Source organism: Labrus mixtus, chromosome 1, assembly GCF_963584025.1.
Source record: "Labrus mixtus chromosome 1, fLabMix1.1, whole genome shotgun sequence".
NCBI classification, from domain to species: domain Eukaryota; kingdom Metazoa; phylum Chordata; class Actinopteri; order Labriformes; family Labridae; genus Labrus; species Labrus mixtus.
Window position 1 is genome coordinate 33,750,523 of NC_083612.1, and position 17,747 is coordinate 33,768,269.

The following is a 17,747-nucleotide window of genomic DNA, read 5'->3' on the forward strand; positions in this document are numbered from 1 at the left end:
GTTTATTTATACAAGAAAGTCATCTCTATCCTTTTTTTCTTTTTTCTTCCTTGTTCAGCATTTTGAATATTGTGATATTGTGGTGCTGTGTAAAACCTTCAAGCAGTTATAGAGAAGTAGAATGCATTCGTTTAATATCTGAGGTTTAAAAGAGGAAAACCTGGGCATGTTTTTTTCATAAATTTAGGGTCTAAATGATAGGTGTATGAAGTTTTGGGATTATGCAGCCTGCAGCAGCAAACCAGGAGGTAAAGGCTGCAATGTAATCCTTAGAGACAATTCACCCTGACAAAGTGTGTCCACTAAAAGTTGTTTCATATGTCACTCATGACAGGCTCAGATTATTATTCTGTGTCTGACAACATTACCACAGTGAGGGGTTTTATTAGATGGATCAGAAGCCACAATCAAAATGATTGCACATCATGAAGACTGATTGGTTTGAGGGTGTACAAAATATTCTTCAGAGAAAAGTGTCCAAGTTATATGAAGTCTGTGAGTCTACGTTTTTCAGTTGTCCTCATTCTTCTGAGCTGAGTGCGACAGTGTGTTTCATCTGGAAGACAAACACAGTGTCCGTGTTGTTATTTTCAATTTCCTAATCTTTGTAGTATCTTGAAATGCATAATTTCCTTAAAACGGTTAAACACTTGTGTTTAAATGAATTAAATCATCTCCAAGCTGTGAAGCTCTTTTTTTTAGATCAGTTTAAACCATAAACTATATATAAACATGGGCGTAGTCTCAGTGATGTCATCCATTGGTTTCTGAAGGGCAGTTTGGAGGCCAATGGCGGTTGCCATATTGGAAGTGCTGACTCCATCTTACTTTTGGTCAACCCTAACGACAGGCAGAGAGCTGGAGCTGAGGCGACCTTAAGCCTCATGACAAACCGCTGCAACACGACCCAGAACCCAGATCTGTCACGCCCCTCATTATGCATGACTCATATCCTTCATAAAAGTCAAAACCAATCAAAATCACTCCCTGTATAGTGTGTGCCGATGAAGAGATCAACAAATCAGACCATAATTGTTTTTGAACCGGGCTGTGAGCATGTTTTGTTTCTTCTGTCAAAACAGACATTTTAATATTGCTGTGTATGGAACTTCAGCTTCAAGTGGATAATCGAGGACCAGCTGTTTTTTGCACTTCCACATGCCTCATGGTTCAACAGAGGAGGTTTCCTCTTGCTTTAAACTACATGTATGGTTATCAAAATGATTAATTAAGAGTTTATTTTTCAAAATGAGGCACTAAAAAAGTATCGTAGAGTACTTGCACTCTGACATCACACATCACTGATCATACAAGCCTCAACGACAGCTTTTCAAAACTTAATAAAAACGCAAGCAAAGAGAGAGAGAGAGAGAGAGAGAGAGAGAGAGAGAGACCATCCAATAAGGGATTGAAACACACACACGCATTCATTTCAATCTTTCTTCTATAAACAGTCCATTTTGGATTTTCTTATCACGATTAAGAAGCCTTGATATGATGGAGGCCGGTTTACATACAGCTGATGCATGTTTCATGTTCCACATTAACAGCCCTGAAGTTTAATGTTTCTATTTAACACTTCATTGTTTTCCCATTCCCTCCATCCAGCCGTTCTGTGTCTCATTAAAACAGTAAAACCACATCTAAACATTACATTGACGCCCCGCAGAGGAGGAGGGGTGTTTGGGTAGCTGAGGTCAGCACACTCTCTGGAGGGAGGGGGGTCCTCTACAGAGGCCGGGGGCAGTAAAACAGTGAGCCCCCTCCCCAGACTCTTACCTTACTTTAGATCAATTAGACAAAGAGGTGGAGCTGAGGCGGGGCTTAGGAAAATTCACAAATAAAAAAGTATACCTATGGAAAAAGTGGTGGAGACACAACAGGAAACCAGATTGTAAACATCAAACATGTTTTATGTTTTGAAATGTGTGTGGCCTCTGCCATCAGTGTGTGAACGGGTAGGTGTTACATGCGGTGTAGAAGTGATTTCAGTCGTCAGAAAACAAGAAGAAAAGCGCTATACAAGCTCAAGTCCATTTACATATTGAAGTTGCTGAAAAAACTCCTCTCAGTAGTAAAGTTCCTCGTTTAAATTTTCTTTTAATTATGCTAAGTTGGGTTGTGGTAAGTTTTGCGGACACAGAAGCTGTGAGAAAATCTGCATGTAGGCCATCTTTGGCTTTTTCCTCCTGTTCCCTCCAAACAAACATACGGTCTTAATCATGCAGCATGCAGCAGAGAGGAAGCAGACGGTCTAAACAAGCAGCCTGCTAACTGAAGTCTTCTGAGTGTCAGCTAAAATAAATACAGAGGCAGGCGCTCCCTCCCTCCTCTAGAACAACAGTCTACACACACACACAGCTGTGTGAAGGCTCCTCACACACACCTCCAGCAGTCTGCACTCTTCTTTAACTAAACAGATTTATTACGATGCATGCTTTACCTCCCCGGCCCAATGTATGTTTACCTCAAATGTAACTGTGTGCTGTGTTGGTTAGAGGTTTAGATCTCAGGGGACATCATGTTCAAATAAAGATGAAATTGAAAAAAGGATAGATCCATTTCTGCTGCAGAAAAAACAGTTTTGAACTATGTAGCTCATCTCTTTACTGGTAAAAAAAACTGATCACAGGATTCATGATTTTATAACCCCTCTGTTGTAATTACATTAATGTTTAGAGTTACGGGTAATTAGGCATTCAAAGGGCCGTGGTGTATTTGATTGACAGGTGTTGGAGCTGTTTGTAAGGATTCACTTGAGCTAAAGCCCGTTGTCTGCTTTCTTTGTGATGTCTTCATCCTTATGTTTAGAATCTGCTAGTGTTGTGAGAATATGTATCTTAGTCAACATCAGCATTTGCATGTTCTTATAAATGTTGTTTACATTTGTCTATAGCTAGCTACTAACATTACTTAATGGGAAGGTGGGTATAAACTAGAATTATAAACATAATCATTTTTAATCTGTCATCTTATTAGGTACAAACTGTGTAATGTAACATTTGTCTTTGATGAGATCTGCCAAGGTCTTGCTCTGATACGTCGGCAGAACCTGACGTCAGGCTCTCGCAAAGTCTCGCAAAGTTCCTGCAAAGTCTCGTTCAGAGCAGCAGGAAACCACGTCCTGGGATTACGCACAACTTTGTATCTTGTGTTTAAAGAAACTTTGAGTATGTTTTTTGAGTTGAGTGTCTCCAAGCCTCTCTGGTTAAAAAAAAAGCAGTGGTTCAGTGGATCCTGCTGCAGACCTACATCAGTCAGATAAGGTAACGACTGATTTCCTCAAGAAAGCATCACAATGTTGCTGCAACCTGAAGTCAGAAGACAACACAAAGAAATCCTCCTCAACACTCGACAGATGACCAGCTTGATGTTTGTGCTTCTCTATCAGCCTGAAGTTAGGTAGAGTCTACATTTCCAATATGGCCACCGCCATCATTTGACTTCATAACGCCTCTTTAGAAACCAATGGGTGATGTCACTGAGACTATGTCCATGTTTAATACAGGCAGGCTGGAAGCTGGGGACAGAAATACTTCAATTGATCCCTACAATGGATTCTACAACTCATACATCAAACAAAGCAGGTTGGATTGTGGTATGTATTTATAGAAATGTCTCTTGTCTCCTCTTTTATAAAAGAATATAACACATGCACATTTATTTACATTTATTAATGTCTGTGTCTTTGCTGCTTTAGAAACTTCACTTTTATTCTAAACAAAGTGCTCCTAATAATTTCTTATTTTATGTTCTGAATATCCGGCAGGCAGTTTTCTACATGTCTGTTATTTGTATCTATGTGTGGACTGCTCCCCCTGCTGAGGTCAACAAACAGAACCACACTACAAGATAAAAGGAATGAAAATGCAGCACATACAGCACAGCGTGGGGTCAGTACCTTAGCATCGTACACGATGCCCGGTCGGATCTCAGGAGCTTGATAACCTGGCGTGCCCTCGACCCCCAACGCCCCCTCATGGAAGGACTGCCGAGAGATGCCGTAGTCCGACAGTTTAATGTTGATCGGATCCTGCAGCTGGAAGAAGACCAACAAACAAGTGTTGAAGTGACATAAGATGATTGAAAATAAATCAGCATCATATGAACAATAACTGATTTTCTGAGTATTTGAAAGCCTTTCTCTTTATAATGTTGGACTGTGAAATTAAAACAAATAATCTCAGGACTTATTAAACACAGAAAAAGTTCATATAGATAGTAGACTATTGTCAATGGACCAGAATCCAAAGTGGACGTCTTCCTGAAAGTGCTTTCACACAAAACTCCTTTCAAATTTCACTCAATCTGTAAACAGCTACATGGTACTTCTTATACAGACCTCCAGAGACCACACCAGGATGTTGTCAGATTTGAGGTCACAGAAGATGACTCGCTTCCTGTGAAGATACGCCAGTCCTGCTGCGATCTGATAGGCTACTCTAAAGGTGAGCATGTGACCCAGAGGCATGTACCTGGAGGCTGCAGAGACAGACACATTTTTAATGTTCCAGTGACACACAGGCCTGTTATCACTCCAAACTCTTCAAACACAGCAGATTAGACAGCAGCCATCCACTTTAACATATGAACTTCTCCTCTTGTGAACATTTGTGGAGAAGAGGAGAAGTTAACACTTATCCTACACCCCTTACTCATGCTCCATGTTTGGTAGATTGACCTCAAAGCCCAGCTCTACAGGTGAACCCTGATTCTCTTCACACCGAGCTGTTATTTGACGAGTTTGGAATGAGAAAGATTTGGAATTAAAAAATAAAAATAACTGCAGGAGGTATAGGACACAGTGAAGATACCTCTGCTTTTGTTCTTCTCCTCCAGGACAGTGTTGAGGCTGCCCAGAGGGGCTAACTGCAGGGCGAAGCACAGCGGGTGGATGCTGATGCCCACCATGGACACGATGCACGGATGCTGCAGAGAGTGCAACATGCTCGTCTCCTGGCGGAACTCCGAGAAGCTCCGACAGGCGTTTGCAGACTGCAGGTGTTTGAGCATCGTGTCTGAGGAGAGGAGGAAGCAAACGGAGCATTTTCACTGCCTTCAGAAACAAACACTTATAATCACAATAATAATAATAATGTGTACATCAAATACATCCATAACCTTCTGTTTCACCCAGTAAGTCACCTCAGTGTGTGTTAATACTTTTCAATACCACATATTTAAAAATGATACAATCTTTGTTTTTTTAACAACACGCTCCTGTATGACTGATTGTGTGAATAAAAATAAAACAACCCAAATTGAAAAGTTGTGGCTCATTGATTGCTTGGGGTGTGTCGAGCACACACACACAGTTATTTTTAATTCACTTGTAAACATCGGGATGAAACTTGCTTCAACACAGCGCCTCAACCATATCTATGTGTTGTTATTATAAACTAAGAAATCTCTCATTTTAACAAACCCTCTCAAGCTGAAACTCCATCAGCAGTATGTCCTTTCTTTTCTTTTTCTGTTTCACCGTGATGGTGTGTTTAATGATGGATGAACTGAATACAGATGATCCTGTGTGAGTACCTGTGTCGCTGGTGATGCTCTGCTGTTGACACTTCTTGAAGTGGAAGCGTTTGATGGCCACTGGCTGATCCCGATATCGAGCTCTGTAGATGACCGTCCCACTGCCGCCCTGACCCAGGATGTTGTTGTCCTCCTCACAGTACTCCAGATCTGCCCTCTCTAAGAAGAGCCTGACACACACACACAAACGCACGCACACACACACACACACACACACACACACACACACACACACACACACACACTTTTGAAACATGTAAACGTGATCTGTATGCCTTCTTTTGTTGAGCCTATGTCTCCTCCTAACTTCAATAACAGCAGTCTGTTGTGTGTAACACTGGTCTCCTGGGTTAGCACGTTCTTTTGAAAGGTGTTAAATACAGACACCGTCACAATCACCGCAATTTTTGTCAGGCTTGGTAAATCACAATGCGTGTACTAACTTAACTTGTTTGCATTTTCTCCTCCCAGTATTTTGCACGTTAGGGCAGAAACGCCCCATATTGAATATTCATTAAGGCAAATGTACTAAATGGTCAATGCGTGTTGTTTTGCTCATATGAAAGATGCAGTCCTCACTGCGCGCCGTTAGTAGATCAGATAGCACTTTTTTGGCTGGTGGTATCAAGTTTGCACATGTTTTAAGACACACAAACCTTTAGTAAATCTGGCCCTAAGTGTGTGTTGTTGTGAAAATCAGCTTTTCTAGATTTCATTTTTATTGGACTCGCTCTAGAAGAAGTTGAATGGTAAAGTATTTGTCAGCGTGTAACAGGGTGTTTGTTATTGCAACTGTGGTATATCAGTGTCTATAATTAAAAATATAGTTTTATATATCGATAGAGATCCTCGTGGAAGCTTTACCTCCTTCCACCTTTTCACCTGTCCTGATTGGATGTAGGGGACGTACCGTGAGGGGAAGTCAGTCATGAAGAGTTCAGGGACCAGCTCCTGCAGAGGGACCGGCTGCTCAGGGTGCTGAGGACAGACAATGTGCTCCTCCTCCACTGCAGCCAGCACACAGTCCTCCATGTTAAAGTAATGAATCCCTCCTCCTCCTCGTCCTCCTCTGTCGTCTACTTCAGGGCCTCCTCCCTCTCCGGACAGATGCTCGCCCTGTGTCTGCTCACCCAGAGAGGCGCAGAGAGGACAGGCTGCGTACTGCTCTATGAGGAGACTCCCATCACTCTCGCTGGCTGTCAGAGCTGAAGCAGAGAGCAGAAAGACAGCAGACATGAATAGTTGTTAACCGCAGGGCTGGAAAAAAAACTAAAGGAAAAAAAACAAGCAGTTTACAGTATGATTTCATTGGTTAACACTACACCTGGATTTCTATTGGTTGAGGGGGGATTCGGGATTACCCGAAAATGTACAGATGTTGTTTGTGTTTACATCTAATGAGGAGGATCATAGACAGAGATTTAATTTTAAAAGTCCATTTGCATGCACTGCATTAAAACAAATGTGTATTTCAGTAAATGGAGTTAAATTATGGAATTCTCTTGATAATCATTTAAAATACTGCTCAACTATCATTCAATTTAAAAGAATGTATAAAGAAAAGGTTCTGGGAAATGATGAATGTTTTGAGTTAATCTAACTGATTGTATTTGATTGTTTCTATATTGTTGATCTATTTTTTGCTTTGTGAAAGAAAGAGAAAACAACAGGTTAGCCATCTTATTCTGTTAAACAGTATCTTATTTTATTAGGAAAGGGGGGCAGGTATTATCAGTTTTCTTCTTCCTGCTCCTGTTTGCTCATGAACAGTGTTTCAGTATTATGAGAAATGATTTATTTTTGTGTATTATTGTGTTGAAACCATACACTGAAATTAGCAAATAAATCAAATATGATATGATATATGATATGATATTTCAAAGACTTGCTTCACAAAAATCAGGAAGCAGAGCAGAAACCTGACAGAAGACATTTCACTAGAGACGGGGATTGTAGATTTTCATCTAAATTGTTATCACTATCAAGACTCACTACTGATGCAATTCTTATTGTCCATACCACTATCCATACTTTTTAAGACAAGACGAGAACAGATGGTAAATCTGTCCTATAGTGCTGAGAAAACAATCAAATTATTCTTACAAACAAATGAATTTAACTTAACTTCCGAAACGTAAATATTATTTTTCTTGATGTAACATTTGAACACATCATGATGATGTTTTTATCTTCTTGCCCAGAAACAAACAACACTCTTGTTTTCATTGACTTTAAAATGTCGCAGCAGAGATAATGATAAAGTTCACTGACCGGGGAACCACTGCTCCATCAAGGAGTTGACGTGGTCTGTGATGAACGCCATGGCGGAGAAGTCTCTGGTCTCTGATTGGCAGACGATCTTTATGCCTCCACTCTTTTTCCTCTTCCAGTTGACATCTGACGAGTCCACGCTGCAGGAGCACAAACGCAGACACGATCACTGCAAGTTTCATCATAGACATTTTCTTATCCTTTTGAGTAACAGTGTTTTCTCTTTTTGAACATTTCCCTGTAGTGGTAAGTGTTAAGAACTCCTGATTTCCTATTTTAATCATTTGTGTCATGTAGTTCCTGATCACAGCTGTTCAGCCCCAGCTCTGACCTAAGGTAACCTCCATCAAAAGTGACCAGCAGCCCCTCCTTCCAGTAGATGGTCTTGCTGCGTCGGACTCTGAAGGTGCTGCAGCGGTTCCTCTGCTGGTTTCCTGCAAAACTGTGGATCACAGAGCTACTGCTGCGCCTGCACCTGGCGTTCCTTTTTGGCTCGAATGACTGAAAAAAATAAAAACCCAGCATTACAGGTCATGATGATATAGACTAACAGTGGAAGAGGTGAATGATGACAGTCTGCTAGTCTCAGTACCTGAAGGTCCATTTCTGTGAGGCTGATGAGCATCCTGGCGATAAAGCGCTCCCAGAACCCGGCAGGAACGAAGCTCATCCTGACGAGGCGCTGCAGGGTGTTGTTGGTCTGCTGGCGGAAGCTGTGAATGTCCATGGCTGGCTTTGGGGGGAGGAGGTGGGGCAGCAGGTAGCTACAGCAAGAGAAGGAGAAGATATTCAAAACTGATAAACTTTAGAGGCGACTGAGTACATGTGTGGATATGAAGTATCATGAAGCTGATTATGAGTTTTCTCTGTTAATTCTTTTTCTGCTTCAGGCTCTGAGCGTGCTCACATTTAAGGGGATGTTTACAGCATCCTTTGACACTTATTCTGCACAAAAATGAACAATCACCAGCTGACTTATCAACTGTAATTATCTTTGTTTTCATTGTAAATCCAGCGTGTTAAAAAGACTTTAGGATATTACACCTCAGCTCAACCCGACTTTACATGGAAAATTTATTTTGGGTAAAGTCGGGTTGAAAAATTCTGTGTTTGTGTTCACACATGCAGCTCACCCAGAACATTTCAGGAAGCTGTCAGTTTTGATGAAATAGCTTGTTTGGGGAAATGACTGTGGCAGTAGATATTTAAGCTCAATTCTAGGATTATATACAGAACTGTATTAACACAGTACCAATGAGTATAAAAATGACTTACCTGTTGCTGGCCACGGGCAGAGCAATCTCAAACTTGGCCAGAAACTGGAAATACTGTTCCTCCGTCTTCGGAGTGAAGCCTGTTCCTACTAACAGCATCTGCATCAGACAGCATCACAGAGCACACTACAGACAGTCAGTGTCAACATCAACAACTAAACAGAAACTCTTTTAATGATGTCAAAATGCAAGTCTAACATTTTACCCAAGATGCTGTCCCCGCAAAATAAAGACTTTGAGATGGCCGAGTAGCTTTTTCAACTGCACACAACGGAATTTAAAGGACAAATACACAGACATCCTATAGTAACTGAGAGCTGACTCTTTATTAACTTCATTAAAGCTCCTATGAGGAGCTTTTGGTTTATGCCAGTTTTGGCGATCCCTGTAGACAAAAACATTGATGTCCTATATCTGTGTAGCGAGTCAGGTTTGACAAAATTCTCATCCTGCTTTCTTTAACCAGTCAAATATAACACTCATCAAGTATATTAGCTGTGCAAAATTAAAAAAAAAGAAGGCAGGTTTGGCAGGTTGCAGCTTTAAATTACTAAATAGAAATGATAAATCTTGTTGCTGACAGTATCGCATCAAATAACAAACTAAACTTCTCTGAAAAATGAACATTTGGACAGAAATCAGCAAAATAAGATCTTACGGTACTTTAGTAAAAGAAAAGTTTGAGAATTTCTTTTACATGTTTTTTTACTTTAGAAGAAGGAGGAGGGGTTTATAGCAGATCCTGCAGCCAGTCAGCAGGGGGAGCGCTTAATCTTTTGGCTTCACTTCTAGGTGGAGTTTTCTCCGACCATCTCAATATACAGTCTATGGTCAGAATGCAGTATTCACTGGGAGACTATTGAGCCCAGTTTTGGCTCCAAGCTCGTCCGTCTCTGTTGGGCTTCCCTTGCTCATTCATCTGCTATCTTACATGCTATATCTTTATGCAGTAAGAACATGTAATTATAGATAAGACTGTGAGCTAATACAGCATATTGTTAGATGTTTCCTGGTATATTTCCCTGCTCAAACATGTCCTCCTGAACCTCCTTCCCCTCTTAAAGATTAATGGCGAAAAGTGATTGTTCTGGTTCAGGTGATCTATTGTCAAACCTAGTTTTTCTGATATCGTTGTTTTAAATTGTCATAAGCCTCGTGTGCTGTTTAAAGTTATCAACTCTGTTCTGAATGCACCACAGAGAGGAATTGAGGCCTCCCCTGCTGTGTGTGAGAACTTTCTTCATCACTTCATTGACAAAGTCACATCTGCCAGAGCACTTAATTCACCTCCTGCTTCTGATCCTTCAGTGTTTGTCCCCTGCTCTGCTGTGTTGGACACGTTTGAGCCTGTGACCCTGTCTTTTGTGCAGGAGATTGTGGGTCACTTGAAGCCCTCAGGCTCTCCGGATGATACTGTCCCGCCTCGTTTATTTAAGGAGGTTTTTCCCACTGTTGGGCCATCTTGTCTCTCAGTTATTAATAGCAGTCTGTCCACTGGAGTAGTCCCTGTAAATCTTAAACATGCAGTTGTGCAGCCTTTACTAAAAAAGCCTGGACTGGACCCTGCTGTTTTGGCAAATTACAGGCCTATCTCAAAATTGCCTTTCTTCTCTAAAATCTTAGAGAAGATTGTGTATTCCCAACTCATGGACTTTTTAAATCAACAAAATGTTCTAGAGATTTTCCAATCAGGTTTTAAAACTTTGCACAGCACAGAATCAGCACATTTAAGAGTTTTTAATGACATCTTTTTAGCTACTGACTCTGGTCACTGTGTTGTCCTTGTACTTTTAGATTTGACTGCAGTATCCGATACAGTGGACCATGATATATTGATTGCTCGTTTGGAGCAGTGGGTGGGCATCAGTGGCACAGCACTAGAGTGGTTCAGGTCCTACCTGTCACATCGGACTTTCTGTGTCAGCCTTGATGACTCTGTGTCCTCCACTGCTCCTCTTTCATGTGGGGTACCACAGGGCTCTGTGCTTGGCCCTCTTTTATTTTCTCTTTATCTTTTACCACTTGGCTCTATTCTGAGGAAACATGGCATTTCTTTTCATTGCTATGCGGATGACAGCCAGATCTATGTCCCCCTCAAAAAGGCTGATTCGTACTCCACTAACCCACTGCAAAAATGTTTACATGACATTAAAGCTTGGATGTCGTTAAATTTTCTGAATTTTAATGAAAACAAGACAGAAGTCATGGTCTTTGGTGGCACTTCTGTGACCCTCCCCCAAGTTGATCTGGTTTCTCTGGCATAGTATCACAAGCCAGTTGTGAACAATCTGGGTGTAAAAGTGGACTCAGACCTTAAATTTGACAGCCAGATTAAAGCTGTGGTGAAGTCTAGTTTTTTCCAGTTAAGGCAGCTGGCAAAAATTAAACCAGTCCTTCAGAGACAGCAATTTGAGACAGTAATCCACGCCTTTGTGACCACTAGGCTGGACTACTGTAATGCACTGTATATGGGGGTTAGTGGGTCCTCCATTGCGCGTCTTCAACTGGTTCAAAATGCTGCTGCACGTCTTTTAACTGGCACAAGCAAGTATGAGCACATCTCACCTATTTTAGCTTCACTTCACTGGCTGCCCGTCCATTTTAGGATTCATTTTAAAATTCTTTTATTTTCTTTTAAAGCCTTAAATGGACTTGCCCCTCCTTACCTTTCTGAATTGCTGCACCCCTACATGCCTAGCCGATCTCTCAGGTCAGCTGACCAGCTGCTCCTGACAGTCCCTAAAGCTAGGCTTAAGCTCAGAGGGGACCGAGCTTTTGCTATTGCTGCTCCAAGGCTTTGGAATGGGCTGCCGCTGCACATTAGGCAGGCCTCTTCTCTATCTCGTTTTAAAACTCTTCTTAAAACCTACTTCTTTTCTTTGGCTTTTACCCCCACGTAGAGTGTTGATTTTATGTGTTTTATGTGACTGTATTTGTTTTATGTGTACACATGCATATTTTTATATATTTTTATTTATTTGTTATCTCTATTTTACTCTCTTGTGCAGCACTTTGGAAACCTTGTGTTTGTTTAAACTTGTGCTATATAAATAAAGTGGATTGGATTGGATTGGACAGAAAATTGGAGCCTCTGATTGACAAGATTTAAAAAAGATTGACAGTTACCCCAGCCACTCAAAGTCTTCAGTCTGCAGACACACAGTGCTCATTTGAGCTGTAGCTTCCTGATGCTCACCCTGAGGTCTTCAGTTCGGATCACTCCGTTCCTGGCGATACATCGAGACGACTTGAGGTGCAGGATCCTCTCCAGGCACTCCGACAGCCAAACAGGACACAGGAAGTAGAGGGTGCACAGACCATGGCTAGTGTCTGGGAAGTGCAGCAGGGTCCCTGTTTCTATCAGGAAGCTGATGGCTGGATGTGGTCACAAAAAGAGAGGAACCGTTAGCATGCAGTCAGTTCTTAAGATATGATCAGAGTGTTATCAGTGATTTAAAGATTCCATGATAGGTTACAGGTCAACTGAGCTAATTAAAATAATAATAATAAAAATAATAATAATTATTATTATTATTGTAATAATCTAATTATAATTATATAATAATTATAATTATAATAACACACTTATTATTATTATAATAATAATAATTATAATTATAATAATTATTATAATCATATAATAATAATTATTATAATCATATAATAATAATTATTATAATAATTATTATAATTATATAATTATTATTATTATAGAGAGAGAAGTCCGGATAATTTAAGGGCGGCCCAGGGAAAAGAGAAAGGAGTGGATAATAACGGAAGAGAAGTGGTAAAAAGACGCAGACTATGAATCTACAAAACTGAAGATGGCACATAAAGTAAACACGTAACAGAACGAGGAATGAGTTTGTCAGGAGGCTTAAGGCCCGCCTCTACTCGACCTCTTTGTCTGTTTCTAGATTGATCTAAAGTTAGAGTAAAGGTTAAATAAAGTCCATCATCGTTTGGCTTCATAACTTCTCTTCAGAAACAAATGGGTGACGTCCATGTTTTATACAGTCCACGATAACCTCAGTGTTTTGTCATGCAGGCCTCTCTAACTAATCTGCTGCTACCACATTGATAATGTGTTAAAATAAATGACTGTCACTTTAAATGTTGCAGCTGTAAGAATTTCTGGGAAGTTATTCTTTCTATTTCTGTTGTAAATGATGGATGAATATTTCCTCTGCGTACAGAGATAAGATATAAAGCACTGAAGATCATCTCCTCAGCACTTAACTAGTTTAAATCATTTCTTCCACTAACACACTTCAAACAAATCATTTTCACAAGTGTCTGCTGACATGTACCAGTTTGCAGGTCCTCGTAGTCTCTGATGTCACTTCCTGGGTTCTGTTCGATGATGCAGTCCAGCTGGACGTCAGTTAGGTACTGGACCTCTCCCTCAGCGTCTCTCCTCTTCTTCTCTGAAATCACGGCCTCCTGCAGGGTCAGGTAGCTCCGAGGGATCTGGGGGAGGGTAAAAATGAGTCTGTCTGGGACGCAGGTGACCTAGCGGTTAGCTTGGCCCCATATACAGAGGTTATAGACTCTGCTTCCCAGATTTCCTACAATCCACAGTCCTATCCAAATAAAGCTACTTCACCAGTCTGCCCCACAGTTTACTACCCCACTCACCAGTCTGCCCCACAGTTTACTACCCCACTCACCAGTCTGCCCCACAGTTTACTACCCCACTCACCAGTCTGCCCCACAGTTTACTACCCCTCTCACCAGTCTGCCCCACAGTTTACTACCCCTCTCACCAGTCTGCCCCACAGTTTACTACCCCACTCACCAGTCTGCCCCACAGTTTACTACCCCACTCACCAGTCTGCCCCACAGTTTACTACCCCACTCACCAGTCTGCCCCACAGTTTACTGCCTCCAGCTGAGATGCTGATGTCCTTCATGGAGAGCGCCACGTGGTGGATGAGCTTCTTTAGAGCGTTTAAGCCCTCCAGGGTCTTACAGGAGACTTCACTGAACACACACACACACACACACACACACACACACACACACACACACACACACACACACACACACACACACACACACACACACACACACACACACACACACACACACACACACACACACACACACACACACACACACACACACACACACACACACACACACACACACACACACACACACACACACACACACACACACACACACACACACACACACACACACACACACACACACACACACACACACACACACACACACACACACACACACACACACACACACACACACACACACACACACACACACACACACACACACACACACACACACACACACACACACACACACACACACACACACACACACACACACTTTGTCTCACAGATATTCTGTCACATGTTCTTGTGATGCTGGCAAAGTTTGTATGAAGCATGCTAACAGTCTGCAGCATCTTAAGTAAACAGTAACATGTCACAGTGTTCTTACTGCAGGTGTTTCCAGGTGATATCAGGGAAACCTGAGGCCCGGGACCCTGACGGGGAACGGCACAGAGCCAGTATATAAGCCCTTAGCGTGGCCAGCCTCTCAGTGCGAAACTTGGTGTCGATGAGATCTAAATGCGTCCCCACCACCAGCACGGCAGAGTTTGGAGCTCGAGCCTGCAGGCGACAACACACACAGCTAAAGTGTTAAAGAATGTGCATCAAAAACAAAATATACAATGACAGGCTTTAAAAAAAAAAGCACACACTTGATCCTTTAATTGGACACATGGATACTTTGATTATCAGTAAGAGAATAAAACACATCCTGGGAAAACACTTCGCTGAAAACTCTTAAATGTTAAAGGTGGTACACAAAATATTTGTTACTGGTCCAAAAGTATTTAAGTCGCACTTTGATATAACTTCAATCAACCATGACAAAGGATGTAAAGGCTGAAAAATAATATTTCAAGAGAATTGCTCCTGCATTGCTAAGAGTTAAAATGTCTGTTTTTATCAGTCTTGGTGTGTTTGTAGAGAGTGATGTAACAGATGTTTGTGGTTAAAAAGTCATCTTCCTCTCTAACAAAAAGGCCTATTTCTGACACTTACAGCGTGTCCTAACAGCATGCACTTAGATATTGCTTTGCATTGCGTAACATCGGACACTCAGTGTCCACACTGCATATTTTAAATATTCACTTCTCTGATCTGTGAATTTGAGTTACCTCTTGTAAACACTAAGACATCTAGTGCTTTCATTTTTGGAGAAACTGATGTGTTGTAGTTTGTATTGACGAGCCTTTGACGGGGTGAGCCGAATTCACTTTTTTCTCGATGTTATCACAAGTCAAAGCACAACATTTCAGTCACAGATATACGTGTACACACTGTATATCTTAACTGGCTTATATCAACTTTGCCAAACAAGCTAACAAGCTCTGTCATGTGAGAAAGGTGAAAGAAAATCTAGAATGTTTTCCTGTCAGTCACTCCCAGCGCCTTGTCGAGCTCCCTTGCTCATTGCTCATCGTCCATGTCTACGCGAGCGACAGAATGACAGAAACAGGGCGGGAACTCCAGTAGGGAAAAAAGGTAATCAAGTTGACTTTGTTGCTGAAGCTTGCTCGCGTCCATGCTGTTAAAATAACAATCTGAGCCTGTCAGAAAACAAACACTTTGATTGATTAAGGAATATGTTGCAGACATTACTGACTGTTTCAGTGCAGCATGCTGAAGCAATCTAGTCAAGCAATAAAACATGTCAGCCTTTAATGTAGTTCACTAACCACAAGCATCAGACAGTGAAACAAAAAGATTGTTTGTAATGAGGCTTCAATGACAGATTTAAGGCGACTGATTCAAGTTGTTCCAACATGCCTCTATTCAATGACATCTAATTATCTGTTTTTGATTCATGTGGGCTGAGACTAATTATTTTTCCTTTAAATCAGGACACTCCTTCCTTTAACTGGAAACACAAACACCAGCACTTTCTGCAGAATCAGCCCATCCCTGCTGCAGTCACACACACCACCAGCTTCTCAAGGGGTCAGCAGAAGTGTGTTTGTGTGTGTGTGTGCTAAAACTTCACCTCGATGTTGAGCAGCCATGTCTGCAGGTTGGCCACAGCCTCCTCTCCCAGAGCCAGGTTCCAGACCACCAGGTAGAGGGCCTTATCAGTGAAGAAACACTGGTTCACTGTGGACATGCTGGCCTGACCACCGATGTCCCACACGTTAAACGCCACCGAGTCCTTCTGTGAGGAACAAAAACCAGAGCTGAGTCTTCTCTGAAGGAGGGCAGGGGAAAAAGAACATGAAGAAAAACACAGCCTGAGATGACCCACAAATGTCCTTATTAATCAGAATCAGAAATACTTTATTAATCCCAGAGGGAAATTAGATTGTTACATTTGCTCCAACATATACAATATAGCAGTAGAAATATAATAATAAAAATATTAATCAAATAGAATGTAAGTAAGATATCAATAATAGGTACAAGAAATATTTACACCTCACTCGCTACACAGAGTCAGATGGAAAGATCCATCTTCTGATCCTTACAAAAATTATCATTCTGCACAAAAAGTAATTACATTTTATGATTTAATAACATGCTCAAAACTCATCAAAAGTTAAGATTTATTTTTTGTATTTTGGAATCTTATCCCTGGGCTTAGAAAAATGCTCTGAACTGCTCCTCCCAAGATTTGAAACATAGTAGCCCCTCCACAGCACACTTTAACTAGCTGTACAAAATTGACAAGCTTATACAGTAAACTATGTGGAGGCCACTAGAGAAGCAAACAAAAAACAGGTGTAGGCTGAAGCTTTAGCTGATTATACTTTCACTTTTTTACAGAACATACACTCGCCCCACTTTGTAGAGTCTGGAGAGCAGTAGTGAATGAAAGGGAAAATAAGTTTTTCTAAATGAGTCAACACTGTTTGCATTGTTTTGAACAAGAATCTGTATGTAGGATGTAGGATGTTTAAAGTTTTTTTGAAAGTAAACTAGGGTCCTCAAATATCTGCTGGAGGGTCACTGGTTAATTCACCACCAGTTGAAATGTGACATCAGACATCTTCATAGACCTTGTGATAAACTTAGCGTCTATACCTGAGATAAACTATACAAGAGAAAAAAACTCAAGACATGCAAATCTCTGGACACACAATTTTTTTGTAATGTGTGGTAATCTCCAGGACATGAATACTGAGATTTGTTGGACACTTTCTGTGTAACGCTCTGCCTAGCCAGCCAACAGGACATAACACGCTGCTATACATCTGCTGTGTCCTTCAAAGGTCTTTGATGACGATATTCTAGAGCAATGGAGGGCGTGTTTTTCCGAGTTCATATTTTGACATCCATTTTCCCTTTGTACCAGAGATCTGGCATGCTTCTCCGCTTTTCTCACAACTTACTTCCGCTGGTTTTACTGCAACCACAAAGCACGTGTAACTGCTGTGACGTTATCGCGACATCAAATCTAAATTGGTCTATAATGACAGTGGGTTTGTCAGTGGGTTTGTCAGGGGGTTCGTTGGTAAGTGGGGAGTATCTCAGCCAACTCTGGTTTGTGGTGATCAGCCGCCCTTTATTTTCCTTCTGACAATCACCCTGGAGCTGCTGACGAGTAGAGGCTAAAATTACGCCAGGAACTATTAAGTCAGAAATCAAACTGCTC

General features: G+C 41.3%; 1 protein-coding gene across 3 annotated transcripts in view; it reads right to left on the reverse strand.

Moving 5' to 3' along the window:
- Positions 1-17,747, reverse strand: part of lrrk1 (leucine-rich repeat kinase 1) — an 84,621-nt gene that overhangs the window by 20,667 nt on the left and 46,207 nt on the right. For 2 of the 3 annotated variants that reach the window (XM_061042715.1, XM_061042732.1), the window contains 14 exons: positions 16,146-16,310; positions 14,553-14,725; positions 13,946-14,066; positions 13,394-13,553; positions 12,280-12,458; positions 9,085-9,182; positions 8,402-8,573; positions 8,141-8,310; positions 7,810-7,949; positions 6,449-6,743; positions 5,539-5,708; positions 4,815-5,018; positions 4,343-4,482; positions 3,902-4,039 (listed from right to left, as the gene is read on the reverse strand). In XM_061042715.1, coding sequence (XP_060898698.1) covers positions 3,902-4,039; positions 4,343-4,482; positions 4,815-5,018; positions 5,539-5,708; positions 6,449-6,743; positions 7,810-7,949; positions 8,141-8,310; positions 8,402-8,573; positions 9,085-9,182; positions 12,280-12,458; positions 13,394-13,553; positions 13,946-14,066; positions 14,553-14,725; positions 16,146-16,310 — 2,325 coding nt within the window. The remainder of the gene's footprint in view (positions 1-3,901; positions 4,040-4,342; positions 4,483-4,814; positions 5,019-5,538; positions 5,709-6,448; positions 6,744-7,809; positions 7,950-8,140; positions 8,311-8,401; positions 8,574-9,084; positions 9,183-12,279; positions 12,459-13,393; positions 13,554-13,945; positions 14,067-14,552; positions 14,726-16,145; positions 16,311-17,747) is intronic. The other variant, XM_061042724.1, reaches the window with a different exon arrangement.